The 20,198-nt window shown below is 33.4% G+C and overlaps 1 protein-coding gene across 1 annotated transcript in view; it reads right to left on the reverse strand.

The window, feature by feature from the left end:
- Positions 1–3,826: 3,826 nt before the first annotated feature.
- LOC117111521 overlaps positions 3,827–20,198 on the reverse strand; it is a 31,631-nt gene continuing 15,259 nt past the window's right edge. Inside the window, exons 2-3 of the mRNA XM_033254450.1 lie at positions 11,719–11,875; positions 3,827–11,373 (exon numbers count right to left, since the gene is read on the reverse strand). Coding sequence (XP_033110341.1) covers positions 11,141–11,373; positions 11,719–11,875 — 390 coding nt within the window. The 3' untranslated portion in view covers positions 3,827–11,140. The remainder of the gene's footprint in view (positions 11,374–11,718; positions 11,876–20,198) is intronic.

Genomic DNA, 20,198 nt, shown 5'->3' on the forward strand with positions numbered 1-20,198 from the left:
TAATTGCCGCACTGAATTTAGCTCCCAAGTTGGATCCTTGTGAAAGCCCAGGCCCTGCCACACCATGAATTGGGGTAAATAAGGCAAACGATTTCTTCCTTCTCTATAGCCAAACAAACATTTCGCACACAAACTCTTCCTGTTAAAGTTTCAAGCACACATTACATTGCAAGTAAAGTAAGTATTTTTCAGCCTGTGGCAGTTTCAAGTAAGATGCTTGCTAACTAAATTTAGGCTTAATTGTAACTTCTGTTGTGTGTACAGTATCTTTGTATATGGTATTTTTTTAGCTATTTTTTTTTTTAATTGCTTCAAAAATGGTCTTTGTCATGCATTGTGCCTGAATAGCAGAGCATTGAATATCTATTCAAATATTTGCCAAGTTCATTATTACCCTCCTAAATATCAAGGTAATGTTAAAAATAATGTGCATTAATGCAATTTCAATAAATGGCTACTTAAAAAAAAAGAGAAAAAAAATAAAGACTAAATAAACAGAAAGAGCATTCAAGATATACATATAAAAGCAAATACTAAAAAAAAAAAAGAAGTTAAAATCCAGGTAAATAACCAATTAAATATCTGGATAATAATCCAATTAAATATTCAAATAATACTTATATATCCAGATTATATTGACATAAATACCCAGATATATATTCAGTGGTGTGACACCCGGGGGTAAAGCCACGTGCCTCCAACAAAGAATGGGGCCCCAAACTCCTCTTACTACTTACTCCAAAGCATAGTAATATAGAGCCTTGACAAATCATTGTGAGCAATAATACTTTCCTGACACGCAAAGGCCACAATATATTCTCCCCCCACCCCACCCAGGCCCCATGACTTCTTGTTACGCCACTGTATATATCCAGATACTATCCATGTTATATTCTGATAGTATCCAAGAAATATCCTAGTATGTCTTTGGTTTTTAATACTAAGTGCCTTTTGAGGGATATTCAGTACATTCGTATACTTTCAGAAACAGCTACGTAAAATCAAAGTGTGGTCTAATGTTTCTTTAATTAATTTTATATCCAAATACTGATCCTTTATGACATAAATTAAAGGAACAGTCTTTACATTTTCACTGAGACATACATCATTATGTACAGATGACACTTATAATAAAATATAGTAAATATCCCTTTAATACATCTTTTCTTCCTTTACAATGTTGTGAAGCCAAGAAGTGAATTAAAGGGGCATTCCATTTAGTTTCGCATTACATTCATCCATCTTTCATTTAAATGTATTAATTAATATATACGTGTTCGCTATAGCACCCTTTACACAGAATATGTCCATAATATTTGGTTTTAATATCAATTTATACACCTTTGCTTTCATTTACATCATAATTTTGAATCCTTTCCACATGATAATTCTACAATAAATTAAAATTCATTAGGTAAAATTTAAGCTAAAATGGGAAATCATTTAAAGTGGTTTCACCTTGAGTTCTGACATTTTTTTTTCACTTTTCGGTGGGATTTGGAAATAGTGTGATGATAAACATTTAATATGTATGCAATAGTCTTTAAGCAAGATATAGTTGTTAAATTTGAATTTTCATTGTTGTTGAACAAAGATATTTTTTTACAGATACTGTATATAGATAAGCAATACATAGTTAAGCATTAGAAGCAGATTTCAAATAATGATAGCTTAATATTTTTAATCAATAAATATTTTAACAATAAATAGGATTTGTAGCAATAAATATTCCTTATTTCTTACTAATAAATGGCAAGATGAAATATCTTCAGAACTGTTTACTATTGATCTACAGTAACTAATTTGTCATATTCGAATGGGAACTATCATGCTCAACAGAAAATCTGTTAAGTACTTTTCGTATTCGGTTGGGTAAATAAGCTAACTTTTTCATTGAGTTTGTACTCAACATCTGTTATACTTCGTTGAGTTTGTACTTAACGTGGATAACATACTCAATGAATAAGTCCTAATCGAATACGCCAACTGAAAATTGCACCCTTGTGCTAACCCCTTAATCATTGTATGAACTTGACATGGTGGTTCTATGTTTTATAATTAAGGCAAGACTTATACCTTCTTTAGCCAAGAATAGATGACCAAAATAATATATGAATTGATTATAACAGTAGGTGGCAGAGGTGTGATGGAGGAGCAAGTTCCCTGCTCCCATAAGTCATGACTCATCAAGCCATCAAAATAATTGACACAAGCAGTAGGTGTAGTTCTTGGGCACTTTATCCAATATCCAGCATGTCATTGCGCCATAAGGAATTGGTAATATAAATGCAATAATCCCAACAAAATCCAATAAACTCTTTAGTATCGGAAAGCATGTTTTTTTAATTAGGGTTTTGTTGATTCAATTACACAATTAACAAAACCTAATTAAGAACAGCATTGTTAATTGTGTAATACCAGCATAAACAATGTCATTAACAGTAATATCTTAATATCTTAATCCCTGTCCACACTATTAAATTTTATTTGATAGACATATGACATGCCTTAATATGGTCATGATGACATCACATCATGACTATATTTAGGCACATCATGACTATATATGGGCACACCATGACTATATATGGGCATACAACAGTTTTTTGTCAGAGAAAATTTGATAACCTGGAGAGAGCTTTAGCATTAATATTTTCAATTGATCAAATCATCTATATGTCATATAATTATCCACCTATTGTTTTTTTGGAATGAATAATTTATCTTGTTTAGGCGAGACTTTTTTTTATTCCTTGTTGCGCGTACTTATTTTTTTAAAGACCATCTGAGGAGGGCAGGGGTCCCAAGTTGTGAAATTCCTGAAGATTTTGTCGTGTGAACTAGCTAAAATGCATGTATAAGGACACGCGTGTACAAATTTATTGCCTTGTTCAATATAAAAACAAACAGGCTTGGGTGGGTTTTGGTCACTGTTAATACCACATTACTGCCTAGAATGTTCAATAAATTTTATGTCTGCCAAATTTAATGCGTAAGAATGAGATATAAGCCCTAATTGTGAAAATCTGTTAAAATCCTTGAGAAATCCAACAGACCAGGAGATGAACCAAACCGGGAGACTTGGGAGCCCTGAGAGGGTGAAATAAAAATTAAATTTTGTTTTCTTATTTAGCAAATAGTTTTGCCAAAAACATCTAGACGGAGGAGAAAATAATAAAATTTTATTTGTGAATGTAAAATAGGATGGTTAAATGCTGTAAATTTATATAATTAGGAAGAAATACACATACCTTATCTTTTGAAATTTCAAGGCAGCGGAGGGTGTAATGAAAATAAAGAGAAACTATTATTTTCTACTAAATATTAATTTTTTCGTAGCGGCAAGTGTGCTAATTGGCCAAAAATAAAACTTTATTTTTATTCAAAATCATCAATATTTGCAGGTTCGCTAAACAAGGTATATAAAAAGTCTCGCCTTTCAATATTAATTCTTTAAAGATTATCGGGAGTGCAAAAAAAAAAAAAAAATTGTTTTTCATTTCTGAAAATGTTTCTGCCAAAAACTTGTTAGCAGATTTGAAAATTTAAAAAAAATTGCAATGACGAATAAGAAAATTCAAGTGGGTGAGGTCAATAGAGGTTGCTCTTACAGTATGCCCTTGCTCGAGAATATATCGCATGGTTGTAAAGAATGCCACAATGTCGATCTCGATGAAGTGACAAATGTTTTTAAGAACTATAGTTCTTAGTTAAGAGAATAAATGGCAGCAATGGGTGTGTTAATTTTTTCAATTATTTTTATTGTATCTTTATTTCTGATTTTTTTTTTTTTTTCATGCCAAAATATGCACTAAAAGACCAAAAATAAAATAAAACTTTTATTAGAAATTATCATTATCAGTGAGCGGAAGGTTCGCAAAACCAGGTATACAAAATTCTCACTAAATGTCAACTAATGTTTGGGTGAAAAATATATATTAAGATTGTCCACTATGTATCAAATAATTTAGTGCTACAGAAAAAAAAAAAACCATGCATAGAAGAATGCAATCACCTATGTTGAAAAACCATGCTACATCTATGGGATCAAAACTACGGTAAAAAATTATCTAAATATTATCTATCCAAGAAGATATCCTTGCTACTCCAATGGTGCGCTGACTGAGCCAATGCATGGAAGATTGCAATCACCCATATTAAAAAAAACCATGCTACACCTATCAAGTCTATGGGATCAACACTATGGCATAAAATTATACAAATATTATCTACCCAAGAAGATCCTTTGTTAATTCTTTGCTGCTACAAAGAATACATGGGTCAATAATGTAGCAGAGAATCATCCTTTAATTATTATGTACTGAATATAACATCTAGGTGCTACTTTGTAGCATGAAATCATCTAATTATATATAGAATAGGCCATTTGGTACTACAGGAGATCTAGAGATTCAAGAAAATAGCTTGGAATGCATAATTACTTAAATTATATAATTTATGTAGCTTATCTACGAAGGATACTGACACTGCAATACCGCCCACATAATAAGCTCAAGTGAAATCTATGAAAATGTGTTGTCAATATTCAATTCATCAGTTTAAAGTTCAGAGCCCCTGTTGGTTTTTAAAACGTGTGTACAGCCATGAATGATGAGGGAATGCGATCTGAGGTTAATTTATTTGGGAGGGATGTTGAATTCCTGAGTTATTCATTCTTGGTTTAATTCTAGGATCGGAATATATTTAAATGGAAGTATATATTGAAATGCGATAACTATGTCACTATGTAGAAAAATGTAGGTTTCAATAAAAGAAAAACTTTAAGGTTCCCATAGTTAATCATGTAATTTATATATTAAGGAAATTTGGATAATGATTGCATGCTACAATCAATAGTATATTAACATGGCCCTGTCATGTGGACATGTATTACACTCTTAAAAATCAATTTTTACACCTGATTTTAATCTGTAGGGAAGCAGTGAAAACCAAGTCTTCTATAGTATTTCTGTGTACTTTGACAAGCCTGTGGCAATTATCTTTTTTTTCTTGCAAACATTCAGATAATGCTGGTTAGCAAGTGTTTTCCGTTCTTAGGAACAGAGTGAGATTATGACACATACGACCCGTTGCCGAACGAAAACAACTAGGGCAGAGTTATCTTACTTAGCATACATTTGATTGATTGAAAATATGTTTACCCCCTATTTTCTCTAGGAATTGCGCATTTTTGCCAAAAGAATTAAGATATCAAATTGTATTTCAATTTCAAATCGCTGAAATAAATTGGGAGATTTTCAAGGAATCTTTGCCACAGTGTGTGCTACATCTATTCCTGTAGTATTTATGGTTCTTCTTCATATTTCCTCACTCAAATTCATATCACTTCATTAAATGGTAGCAAGGCTAATTAATCTGGATTTCAGTAGCTACACAAAAAAAATCAACTTTGGTACTAGCCATACAGATAAAACACAGCGGTTATGATGCTTAACAGCATTCATAATTAATTGGGTTAATGCTCATCATCGTTTACAACAATGGATTTAACAGTCGTGAAATTGCTATCCAACGTATAAATTGATATTACAGAAATAAATACATTAACACCTTAGTGGCTCTGTGCTAGGATACAAACTTCGTAGTACACATAATTTAGAGAATGAGATGGATTATATTTTTTAAATAAATATGATAATTATGTTCCCTCCCACATGATAATATACATATTTGCTATTGGTTATGAAGGTGAGATCTACTATACATATAAATTGGTTGATTGCTCGATTGATAAAAAATCATAAAGATAGATACTTCATTGGGATTATGTATAAGATACTGTAAGTTTCACAATGTATCATTTAATTAAACAAGTAAAAAACCTTTTATGGGCTCATATTTTCTGGATATACTGGTTTATTTTAACACTCTGACCGCCAGGGGTTTGAAAAAATAGTATCAGACACCGCCAGACATTTTAGCAAGTTTTTTGCACTTTTCCAAAGCTTGTTGAGAGTGCGTATGTGATCAGATTGACAGGTAGTGAATACTACAAGAACTACAAACATTTTAGATACAATGGTACTAAACACTTTATTCTAATCACAATCTGTGACCTGTAACAGTAAAATGAAAATGACTCACTTTTGGAGATTTACACAATTTCGCACAACGAAGCTGAGATAATCGCAATTTCGTGAAAGTAAATCATTACCGCTCTATACTAATGTAAACAAACAAATAGTGAAGTACTTACGGTCCAGACTGAATATAGTGTTCAAATTGTTAGTACATGTCAGTAATTCCCCTATCTATCGGATTCCGTAAAAAACCTGAAACATGGAGATCTCCGTGTTTGGCGGTCAAGCGTTGCGTTACCGAACACGGAGATCTACGTGTTTGGCGGGCAGAGTGTTAATAATATGAGATCCACTATAATTATTTCTACTCTGGTAGTACACAACTTTAGCCACAAAAACCACTTCTGTACCCAATAAAATGCCAATCATTTAAAATTAACATACAGTATGATTAAATCTGGAGATATACTGTACACACTTTATACTATATGATGTTAAGTTTATACTGTAAATAAGATTTATTGTAAATAACAGTATTATTACAGAGTAGTGTTACTCTATTAAAGTACATACTGTATAGTGAATAAACAGTGTATTATAATCTGTATAGTTTTATACAACATTACAATGCTGTTAATTCAAAAACTGTACACAGTGTATTAAATGAACAGTATGCTACATAACACTTTGTATTTTTACAACAGTGTTAATGCAGAGTACATATTGTTCATGTGCAAAATACCAGTATTTGTATAGTATATGAACAGTATATGAGCAGTAGGTGTACAGAGTGCATATTGTACAAACAGTGTATAGCTGTACAGCATTTTTACAACATACATTCCTGTTGATTCAAAATACTATATGAACAGTACATATACTGATGTAATTTTACAACAGCACTGTAGCATATTGTTTTAAATGAACACTGTATATAATATATGAACAGTGTGCTGTATAGTATACTGTACAGGGTATATACCGTAAACAGTCATAAACAGTATTCTTGAAATAAAATCCTGTACAGAATGAACAGTACATAATGCAATAAATACACTGTATGCTCAGCATACTGTACAATGTAATAATATATTGTTAATATAAACATATTGTACACAATGTGTACAGTACATATACTGCACAGAAACACAGTATAATGCATAGTACATTATTGGTACATACTGTACATTACATATGTACAATATATACAATATAAACAGTATGTCAGTGATGATATAAATATACTTTACAGTTACATGTACAGTACAGTATATAAAGTAAGTCTAAACTGTATAATACATATACTGTAAAATATACAGCATTGCACGCAATAAAATAAATGTACAAAACACAATGTATACAGAGATATTGTATATTAACAACAGTATATTACAGTATAGAATATATTGTGTAAGCAGTATATTTTATACTATTTACAGTTTTATAAGTTTGTACAGTATATACTGTTAAACATTTTAGTAAGCGCAATACGCAATACACAATTTGCATACAGAATACTGTACTGTTCAAATAGCATACAGATATAAATATTCTGCATATGAACATTTGCAGAACAGAGTAAAGGCTTAAACAGAATATTAATAACAAACATTTATAATATATAGTTGATAATGATAATTATCTACATATTCCACGTTACAAACATTTGCAGAACCGGTATAAATTATTAACGAAAGAAATGTGCAAAATTCAATGTTGGTATAAATAGTTTACACCATTGCTGAGTCCAGCTCACGGCAAGGGCTAGTTTTAAATTTACACATGTTATGGTCGACAAACACTTACTCCAATTACACATTAATTATATAAATAAATTAAATACACTCAAACAATGGAAAGATGGGATATACAGTGATAAATGACCATGTTATCTTTTGAAGTGAAGTTTTCTGAAAACATTCTGAACATTTCTACCTTTTTAAACTCCATGCTAGATCCAACTTTTAAAATCATTACAGTATTTTTAAAATTCATTACACGGTATCTATCATACTGTCTGATATTCTTTTGGGCTCAAAGTTACACTATAGAGAAATTTCAGAGTAACATAGGCCCTTTGGAATTACTTTCATTAATTGAATAATTGTAATACTTTAATTAGCATATGGACTATCACTGTATTGCAGTGTTCTACAGGTAGCTTCTAATAAAAATGAGAGATTGAAGAAACTACAGTGAAGTTTGAAGGCAGTGTGCAGTGGCAAATAACCTCTGGTATATATATATTATTTTTTGTTATAAAAAAAGGAAGGTTTATGAAGTTGCATCAAACATAACTGAGTCTCGTCAGATACTACATTCATAAGTTAATGAGTTAGTCTTCAGTGTATAATAAAGCTGTAAATACATTTCCATACAGCTTTGAGAAAGATAATCCAAGGACTGGAGAAGGTTATCAATGTGTTATTCACACATCACCCCTAAACAAGATGTTTACCAGGTGTCTACATTCCCAGGTGTTCAACTTGCAGATGTTAACCTACAATATGCAGATGTTCAAATTTTGCAGGTGTTCACATTTACAGATGTTTACCTTTGCAGGTGTTACATACATGCTACCAAATGTTACATTTTTTCTGCGTCAACTAATTTACCAATAGTATAGTGATTCAAATACTAATCAAATTCATTGATGAAATTGAATATTAAAATAAAATATCAACATGAAATGAATGTTAAAAAGAGGTCACTTTTAGGGAAAGGGGCTGATGACCTGAATTTAACTAGGAATATTGAAAATGCATTATAGATAGCAACAAATTCTCAGTGAGATCCTACATTACTTAGCACTGCCTTTGCTTTCTCATTTTTCTTTAATACGGGTCCACTGATGATTACCGACATATCCATTCTTGTGTTTCTAGATGAATTTCTTACCAAAATACAAGCAGAATTGTATCATTGTGGACAAATATACAAAATAAAGAACAGTAAAACTTTTAACATGCTGAATGCTGTCATATCGTAGAAAACTGATGTGAAATCAGCAGCTTTCGATTTGCGTGATGGCGCGACGCTAGAATGGATTCACTCAATTGTGACCATCCTATGTTCCCTGCACAACACAGATTTGGTCAAATTGTGTCCTAAAATCCACGCGATGAGAACTTAACATTCTCACATGCGCAGATGACTTTTTAATGACTTCATTACATTCTACATCCCACCGTTTCATCCAATCGAAAGCTCTCTATTGTCACATGGTGTCATAATGTATGTCATCTGCAATACACTGTAGCATACCTCATCTCACAGAAGGTTATTGTAAGCAAGACTTTTATAACTTTTTTATACCTTGTTTCGCAAACCTGCCACATGCAGATAATTATTATATCAAATTAATTTTTTTTACCTGTTAATTGCAGCCATCGTAAAAATTTCTGCATTTATTTTGTTCCTCAGTTACACTATTTATTAGTAAATTTACTAAACGTTTTATGTCGCTACATCACATTCTTTACAAATGCAATGCAATATGAAACAAAATTATATTTTGTTTTCTTTCCACCCTCTTTTGAAAAATTTTCAAAATTATAGTTTGCTAAACAAAACATAAACAAATTTTTAATACTGTATGCTGCTTCAAGTGGTGGATTGTAAATTATCATATAATTATAGTTAGTTTTATAATTATTCAATTGTTCAACAGTACAAAAACTCAGGCACATGTATGTAACTGAAGAACATGTCCCAATGCCAAATACATCTCCACTATGGATTGAAAATGAATGTAAGAATTTGTTGTAATTTGGTAGAAACTATGCAGTGCTTGATTTTTCTTGGAAAAATTGGTGAGGTCCTCAATGGCAGTCAACATGTCCAAAATTAAATCATTAAAGCTTTGTCCACACTAGCAAAATTTACTGCGACAACATCTAGGATTATCCCAGATATGTGTGTGATTGCGATATATATATCACCACCTACAGTATATGGGTGGGATATGACATCATAGACATTTGTCACAAAAGCTTAATAGCGTGGACAGAGATTTATATACAAAAACGTCACTATAAATGTCACTATAAATGTCACTATATTATATTTTTTTTAGTATACTTCCCTGATTATCAAGAATTTTTAGAACTTTGATTGTCAGATGGTGTAACTTCATACGATTTTATACCCAGGTATAGGAAACAACTCAACAATGTCTATATGGCTGTATATCCCAATTTGGTTTAAGAATTTTACACAACATTTATTTTCTTTCTATACTTTCTACTTACTGAATATCAAAGTTCTAGATACAGCACTACTTCCCGGATCAACAGGAATCTTTGCCATCCTATGTTCACTTAATAACAAATATCAATAAACAATTACCAGTACTTTAGGCTGGGAAGAGATATACACCACTCTTCATCCCTTTCTTATGGGAATTTGGCCTGACGTTATAGTCTCCTTTGAGGTTTGCTGATATGGTTTCAAATACAGTACTCTCATGCGAAAAATCGGTCATTGATATCAAATGATCTGCAAAAAAATACAGAGCTGTCATTGCTAGACCCCAGCAAACTTTAGATGTTAGAGCTGGTGAGGTTCTTTCTTATCAATTGGTGACACCTGTGATGTATTTGGCATCCATTAACCTAAAAGGATTGGTGTCTCTGACAACTAGTAACTGGAAATTTTCCCCACTAGAGCAACCATCAACCAGTATCATCACTGCATACTAGTGAATTAAGCATCTCGCTTGAGAACACTATGCCAAGAAACATATTGACCGGAGAACTCTGACAACAGACACTTGGCTGGAGAACACGGAGCTAACAATCATCGACTGGAGAACATAAAGCCAACAAGCATTTGGACTAGAGAACTGTGCCAACAAGCATTTTGACTGAAGAACTCTGTACCAATACGCATTTGGCTAATGAACTCTGTGGTAAACAGGCATTCGGCTGGAGAACCTGTACCAACAATCGTCTCGACTGTAGCACAGTGCCAACCAGCATTTTGACTGAAGAACTCTCGGCCAATAAGCATTTGCTTGGAGAGAACTCTGCCAAAAAGCATTTGGCTGGCAAACTCTGGAGATCATTAATAATGAGGTTAATGAGCAAACTCTTTTTTTGCTATGAATAGCTGGCAGTGTTAAAATATACACAAATTCGCATCAGAAAAATAAGCCAAACAGGTAAGACAAATTTTATGGCCACTGATCTAGATCCACTGGTTGCTATGATGTACTCGCAAGGCTGGTCAACACTGTAGTTATTATCTGATGGGGGCTCGAGTTCTGCTCCTCTACATTTGAAGCATTGTCCTCCATGTGCATATTGATCTTTAGAAGTCAAATCAGAAAATTCTGAAAAGAAAATGACATTAAGACAATGATATTTTTAAGGTATGGTAATAAGTTGCAAGAAAGCCACTTTCAGAACTAACCCAAAATATTAAAATTATATCAGTATTTATAAACAATGTTTTCCTTTTAAAACTACATTTTAACATACATGAAAGTGTTTTCCTTTTACTATGTTTACCTAAAAAGGTTTCCTCCAGTACCCAATGTTAGAATGATTTGTATTGTCATCAAAAATTCATTCTCTTAATAATAAATTACAAAAAAAGGCCACAACAAAATATATTTAGCAAAATCACAAAAATTAAGTGCCGCAAAGATCATACAAACTTCATTCACTTATCTTACCTGGACAAAGAAATGAAGGGGAGCCACCGTAGAGCTTGCTGGGTACAAGGTAAGGGCAATGAGACATAACAGACGTGCACATATCTAGACAGGGTTTCGTTTCGTTTTCAAATTGATATAGCCCGTGAGTCGCACACAACCAATCCCTATATACAGCCTGTAAGCAGAAGGAGGAAAAGAATAACATAGTTAAATTGGACTGGTAGAACACAGTGGTGATTCCACATAGGCAATTTTCTCCCGTCAGACAGGCCTGAACCCCCGTCGTCCAATGCACAATGAATTTGCAGGACCAAGAACAATAATTTGCCCATCCATATATAAACATTATTTTGATTGCTAATCTTTATATTGTGGTCTAAAAGCACAATATGGGCTATCCATAACTCTCCTCGTAAACAGCACCAGGGATTATTATTCCGGGATCCTGACCGAGGCTCTAGCCGGCATCTTAGGTTTGAACCCCCCGGCAAATTTCTGAAGCCACCACTGGTAGAACGTGTCTGTTTCCTGATCAGCTGTTGAAGAACAGTAACCAAAAACTTCCAAAGGTAAAATCATGCAAATTACCTAAATACTGAAATGAGAAGTATTCAGTGATGAATCCAAGAATTTGAAATAGAGAAAATGGCACTCTCATACCTAAATTTGAATAATTTTGTGTTTTTTTTTTAGTGGGAGTGTACAATTAAAACAGATATATAGTTAAAACAGTTATTTGACGTGACAAAGTTACTTTGTGATACGTGTGTGTCACATGAACTATATAATCAGATATAAACAAGCAAGAAAGGTAAGAGCATTGCTGTCTTCAAATTGTTAATTTTGTTTTCAAGTACTTAACTGAGCCAAAAATTTTGAAAAACCCCTACAACTTTACAAAGAGAATACGGAATTTAAGCATCTTTATTTACTCATAGGTGATTGGGAAGAGCTTTTTTAATGCCTTGTTTCGAACCCACTGCCTGTTGATAATGATTATTTTATATAAAAATAAAGTATTATTTTTCATCTGTTAACGCACACACCACCAAGAGGAATCTGAAATTTCATATTTTAAAAAATTCTGCTGGTACGATACATCATGATAAATACAATTTTTTTTAATTTATTTTTTTTTTATAAGTTCAGTAATTAAGGTATAAAAAACCTAGTCTTACTGTAGCAAGGAAAAATATCTTATCACTCTTTTTTAACTGTTTAAAGATATCTACTGTAAGGACCAATACAAAAAAATATTAGTTTATCAATCTCATGCCTATCTGTCTTCTAAGGTACTGAAAAAACATTTTGAAGAAATTAATTTTTTGGGAAAAAAAAAATTCTTCTATTTTTTCATTTTCAAAAAAATAGTAGTATTGTTTGTATTGTCTCAATCATGTTTTACTTTCAATATCAATGCACCAGCAAACAACCCAAGGGTAATATTTGGCTTTAGCAAATTAAAATTTTTAAAAAAACCTGCCTCGCACCCTCCCCACAGCCTAGATAGGGTAATAAACTAATGATATTTTTTATATGGCCTAAATGTACTGTAATGCAATTTAGATATGGATGTCATTACTGTAGCCTGTAGATTCTTTACTGACACACAATGTATACTATGCTGAAAATTGCCTATCACAATACAGTAGTCATGTCACATTTAACCATGGAGGTATAAAAAAGAAGGAGATATAACCAAAGTAATCCCTTTGATCTATCAACGGAGCCGCCCTATGTTTATCTCGTTAAGAAAGTGATTATTTCTGGTATAGTAGAGTAGCTGTCTCTTATACACATCTTCCAAAGTCCAATACAAAAAAATATTAGTTTATCAATCTCATGCCTATCTGTCTTCTAAGGTACTGAAAAAACATTTTGAAGAAATTAATTTTTTGGGAAAAAAAAAATTCTTCTATTTTTTCATTTTCAAAAAAATAGTAGTATTGTTTGTATTGTCTCAATCATGTTTTACTTTCAATATCAATGCACCAGCAAACAACCCAAGGGTAATATTTGGCTTTAGCAAATTAAAATTTTTAAAAAAACCTGCCTCGCACCCTCCCCACAGCCTAGATAGGGTAATAAACTAATGATATTTTTTATATGGCCTAAATGTACTGTAATGCAATTTAGATATGGATGTCATTACTGTAGCCTGTAGATTCTTTACTGACACACAATGTATACTATGCTGAAAATTGCCTATCACAATACAGTAGTCATGTAACATTTAACCAACCTAATAATGCCCTTATCAGACCTTATCCATCATTAAAGTTATAGACCCTTCAATCGTAGTGCTACTCCATGGTCTCACAGACACTAACAGATAAGCTTTTTCTGCCTGATCAAGTCTTTCTAAGCTGGTCCCTATAAAGTAGTTTACTGTTTAGTGCACATCGGGATCCTTTCCGGTTCTGAACATAAAGTACAACTTTGCTATGCACAGTACCATGACACTGTGCTTTGTATCGGAGCAAAAACGTACCATACCAAGTGGTTGATATGTCTGAGTGCCTAAAAACCTAGGTCAGTTTCCATACACTTTTCAAACCTACAATCATGAGCCTATACGGTTATGATACAGCAGCACTGCTCAGTAATAAAGGGATGGCAAATAGTGTTGTGTCCCTAGGGTATCCTCTAAATAGTGGTTGGCCGTAGTGTTACAAGATACATATTTCCCTCACTTAACAGCAAAAAAAGTGTCCCCTTAATACTGTTGTAGTGTCTACTATATTATTTTTACCATAACCAGTATTAAATATGTTATTTTGCTATACTTCTTTTTTTCCATCACCGCTTGCTATGTTTAGTATTAAATAGCATTGGTGTTACAATACCTCCAAAGTTCCTTGTACTTCTAATCATAAATCTAATTAGCAATTGAAGCATGAAAACTTAATTAACTATGACATTCCAAAACAGTCAATGGGCTACAAGGAGTTAGGTCTTCATTAATGTCTTCACAGACTCCCCACAAGTGTTCAAATGGAGCTCATGACCTTGATGTACATGGGTAACACATGCAGACACTCAATACACTTGATCATTATCATGGAATGCTCAGCACTTGCCTATCAGAATGATGTTGCTGCAGCCAAGTTTTTAAGCTCAGAGTATGGTTCTATGTTGTCACATGCAAAAAAAACAATCACCTGATTATATCTTTATAGCTACAATCCAGGTGTTTATAAAATTACCATAAAGTTCAAAGTTTAGCTAGACATCATAATAAATATCTATGTGATGAGACTGATTATATTGGAAGATTGCTCAAACTCAACCCTCTAGATACCGTCTTCGACTGTAGTCGAAATTGACCTCAAACCGAGAATTCCCATTTTCGACTTCAATCGAAATTTAGTGACTAAAAAATAGGTGGTTTTAAAATCACTCCTGTTTTTATTTTAGCTCCAATACGTCAGAAATTTTGAACACGCATGCGTGAAGCTTTCTTCTTTCGAGATCTGTGAAGAACTCACATGCGCTTATATAAAATTGTTTAGAAATATCAATTTGAAATCGTTATTAATTTCGAAAATTTTCCGAAATGGCCGCACAAGATGTGTACACAGATTGACGTGATTTTTGATTCAGACAGCGATGAAAGTGAGTTTTTAGATGTGCGAGACTTAGACGTGCCTGATAGCGATGATGACGGTGGGGCTTCAAGCAGTTCTAACGGCGGAGATGTTCTTGATGACGATGAGCCTAGGCCTAGAAATGTGAGGGTGGCCGTTGGAAAGATCGTGCTTATAGTTATGGATGGTTGGGTAAATAAATTATATAACTGTGTGGAATAGGAATGTTTTATATTTGTTGTTGTTTTTTTTTTTTGGCTATAATTTACTTATTTTTTTGGTTTTTGCTGACGATTTGTATGTAGCATTTTTCTGTCATTTCTATTATATTATATATATTATATTATATTATATTATAAATAAAAAATCCTAAAAATATAAATTATACATCAAATAAAAGCTTATTCTATAAGCTTTCTTTGTTTTTAGAAACATTTTTCTGTATAATTTACAGAAAGTTCCCAAAAATCCTGCTGCCGTGGTGTCATGATGAAAACATGTGCTACGGCGAGTTCATAGTTCACCAAACAACATGTTTAGACAGGCCGTCCGATGGGCGAACATCGATTGGATTCATCGAAGTTCTTGAGTTGATGCAAATTTGTGAAAAAAGTAACAAGTCCTATAATAATTGTAATGTTTGATCATTTCAGCAGTTGAAAATATATGTCGGGTATTATTTGTTATATTGCTGTCTCTTATACACATCTAGATGTGTATAAGAGACAGTAGAAGATGAGCTTATCCGTGATCGAATAGTTATAGGAATCAGGAATCAAAACACCAGAAAGAAGTTACTACAAGAAAAAAAACTAACACTACAAAAGTCCATTGACATCTGCAGAGCGTGTGAGAAAACTGATGTTCAAATAAAGGACATTTCACATTCCAGAGGGTTAAGATCAAGGTATTTAAGAAGCAAGTTACAAGTCCACATTTTCAGACACAGTACCCTACCAGTATTTGGTAATACAGTAGAACCCCTCAATTACGTACGGCACGGGCCCAGCGCTGTTCGTAATTGCGGGTATTCGTAAAATCGGGGTTGCACTGGTACTACTTACACTGGCATAAACTAGGCCCACAGGCCTACGCAGCTAAGTCTGAGTGGGCCTAGGCCTACAGTAGGCATTCTCATCCCACTCTAGGCCCCACACAAATTTGTTTTTAATTGGACGTTTTTACCTTCTTAAATACCTAGATTGTGGATTTTACTCCCAACACAACTTCCATAGATACTTGTTTATTATATATATTGATCGTTCAATAAAACAATCAAGCACTATGTTGACTTTTAAAGCTGAAAACGATGATTAAAAGAGAAGTTAAATTTGTCGCATGCACATGTAAGAAGCCATAATAAACACTGAATTTGAATAGGCCCGTTAGAGGGCCTCCTTCACTTGAGAATTACATAGTACTGTATAGTATGGTATGTTGTGTTGTATGCATGCTAATAACAGTTACAATTCGAGCATTTTTTTTTTTTTTCACTTCACTTTTTATGACATCATGCCCTTGATTTTACGTTTGCAAAATCGGGAATTTCATTAAATCAGGGTTCATAATTGAGGGTGTCTACTGTACTGTACTGTACTATCAGCACAGCTGGCTTGGTGACAAACTATTAGTCAATAAACTCAAAATTTGGAAGAAGGTGACAAACTACAATCTAGAAAGTAGTTAGATATTAGAAACTGAAAATATAGAAGATTGAGACTACTTTAGCCTTGTTCCGATGGTGTAAGTTACTCACGGTGATATCGTAGTTATCGAACAAGCGCTTGTTATGAGGTTGACACCAACTGTATGAACGGGATCACCTAATAGAAAACATGTGCTTTAACCCGCAAGGTAACACCGACAAATGACCAAATTGGCAAGGCTCTCATCCAAAGGAACGTCAGGCCACCACACTGATTAATTGGCTTACCACATGTTGATTGCAATAACATCTGTAGCTTGACCATGGTCTCGTTTTCGCGACAATTTTAGGCCTAGTTGGTTAATAAAACCAAGGCATCTTTAAAATTATCTTTTTGAGTTTTTACTTTATAATTGTCATAGTGAATCCAAATAAAACATACAGAATAAATTTTTATTACTACCGTTCGTTGTAAACTTCATATAAAATGTTTGTGTCATACCATGTTTGTTTGTTTGCTGTGTCTAAAGATATGGCTGGACGAGATACGGCGAACGCCAGTGAGATACATGATTCTGAGATAACAGCTGGTAAGGTAGCCTTATCTTTAGCCACTGCAATTCATGCGCATTCTAGCAAGAAGAAAATACTCGTACATATTAAATGCCTCATTTATCAATAGTTGGGATAACCTATCAAAGCCGTCCTAAGCCCAGGAAGGCCCTTGCCATTGCATTCGGCCAAGGCCTAGCCTATGCCTAATGCAATTTCTGTTTTGTCATCTTCGTTTTATTGAAACACCATCATGAGATCAATAGAATTCACTTTAATGTCCCACCCATCTGTGTATAAACGCTATAACTATCCATGTAACTCTCGTGTAGAATACCATAGAATTTGATGCGACCTTGACTGGATTTCTCATTAACTAGTATCGGATGGTAGTAATCAATGGAACATAGCTACTGTATACTGTCAATAAAAAAAAAGAAATGAGACTCATCTATCAATCTAGTAGTTTCACTCCACTGCAGATGGAAAGCCTCTTCTTTGTATGGCCATCCTCTGTGCAGCTCTCTTCTCATTCCCTAGATACTCCCTGATTTCATGCATCCATCTTTTCTTCAGTGTGCCTCTCCTGATTCTCAGCACCCAATATCCATTAATTAGTTTCTTTTTTTATTGAGATTATGATAGTAATAAATGATCTCGTCACAAAAGATTGAGACAACTGCAAACAGTCAAGGAAACAGTCTTTCCCAAGATTAAACTGTCATTAATACCATATTGACTGGAACATTGAGATCATATACATACTGTATATACACATATACATCTCAAATCTAAACCATATCCTTTAATAACAGTTTCACACCTTAACCTACAGTAATTGGCAATTGCAGAATCTTAATATATTATATAACATGAAAGTATTTACTAATTAGACCATCGTAAATAAAACCCCAAGACTGAATTACAAGATTGAAGGCTAGTTTCTACAAATAAACATTTGCTACGCCGCCAGACGAAAACAAATCCTTCTTTTTCCAAAATAACCTCCTCCTGCATTTTTTCTCCCTCTCAGACTAAACACAAACGTGTTAACTTTGTCAATCAATTTCTGGCTTTCAGTTAATAACATGGTGCTGCGTCAATAGTTTGACCTAGGTCTGCCACACTGAGACCGATAATTGTGTTGCACTGCTAAAAATTGCACCATGAAAAAAATTCTTTCAGCATGAATACACAAATTAAAAATAGGTGTTTTATTCTCGATATTGTTTTTATTTCTTGGATTCCATTTCCATTATCAGTCAGAGTTTTCACCTGGGGAGCTCACTTGCATACCAATTAAACAGGGGGAGGGGGGAGGGTGCCACAGCCACTCCAAGACACTTGTGCTACTTACTTTACTGAAAATTCTTATGGACTTGAACTACCATTTACCAAAATTCGCACTGTGCTCTAAAAGACGACAGGAAAAAAGTCACTCAATAGTACCAGAGAAGGCACAATATTGACTGGTTCCCGATGGGAAAAAGTGTTCCCGTCTCGCGGCTGTACTAAAGGTAGGCTTAGCAAGGGGCTTACCGCCTTAGCACCCAGTCTAGCTTGAAATTCCCGCTAACATTGTGCGAAAAATCATGGCACTTTGACATAGGATAGGCCAGGGACTTCCATTTTCACCGCAGTTATTTCCCACACTTGTGCTACAAAGTCCTCGCAAGTATACCCCATAAATGCTGAAACTCCCCCATACTTCTCACACTTGTGCTACTAAGTCCTTGAAAAAATACCCTGTAAATGCAGCACCTCCCCACATAGAAATATATTATAAATTTCTGCATATTATTATTATTATTATTATTATTATGATTCACCAATGACCTCCACAGACATTCATTACTTTTTTTGAGTTGAAATTCAGTTTTAACAGGTCTTTGTTTAGAAGTTTGATATAGGAACCAATTAAAAAAAGAAACATTCTTAATTCAGTGTTTTCCAGAAGAGGCATTAAAGTACACAATCAGTTAAAAAAAAACACAAAACAAGACAAAAGTACAGTAGAAGAATGGAACAAAACAAGAGTCAGACATAAAAAATATCATAAATAAAAGTACCTGTACAGGTACTGTATATTAAAATGTATCAATAGAGACATAAATGAAAGATTGAGATTTGAAGTCAAAAGAAAAAGAGCACAACTTAAAATTAACTAACAGACAAGACGTCACTTCTGAGACAATCATTAAATCAGATTACACATAAATTGTAGGCCTTGAAAACCAATACAAGGTACAGTACTATTGTACGGTATCTAGTTTTATGTGTCTTCCTAAAGCCACAACCTACGTGACCAGAAAAAATATTTAATTGTAATATAATAGCAACAGTATCATAATTAAGACAGGATACGGGTCAACGGTCAGCCGATTATAATTCAGCACATTATATTTTAGAATAAAGCAAAGACCTGTGGACACATAAACACATAGCTGTGACTACACATTTAGGGTCCCCTATACTTTTATTGTAGTGAATGCTGATGCTTTTAAAACGTTATCATTTTAATTTTATAATTTTTCTATGTAATTTAGGTACCTGTATTTATGGGGGTGTCATCATGTTTATATTTTTATTCAAGCAATTAGATACCAATGTATACAACTTATGTTACATAAGTTGTATACAGCCACTTTTATATTCCAAAGGGAACCCACACAAGGTACAAGGCTTCTGATCTATTCTACTGGGAAGTGTAGAAC

The sequence above is a fragment of the Anneissia japonica genome, unplaced genomic scaffold (genome assembly GCF_011630105.1).
Source record: "Anneissia japonica isolate Jap-2015-1 unplaced genomic scaffold, ASM1163010v1 scaffold6030_len697274_cov183, whole genome shotgun sequence".
Classification (NCBI taxonomy): domain Eukaryota; kingdom Metazoa; phylum Echinodermata; class Crinoidea; order Comatulida; family Comatulidae; genus Anneissia; species Anneissia japonica.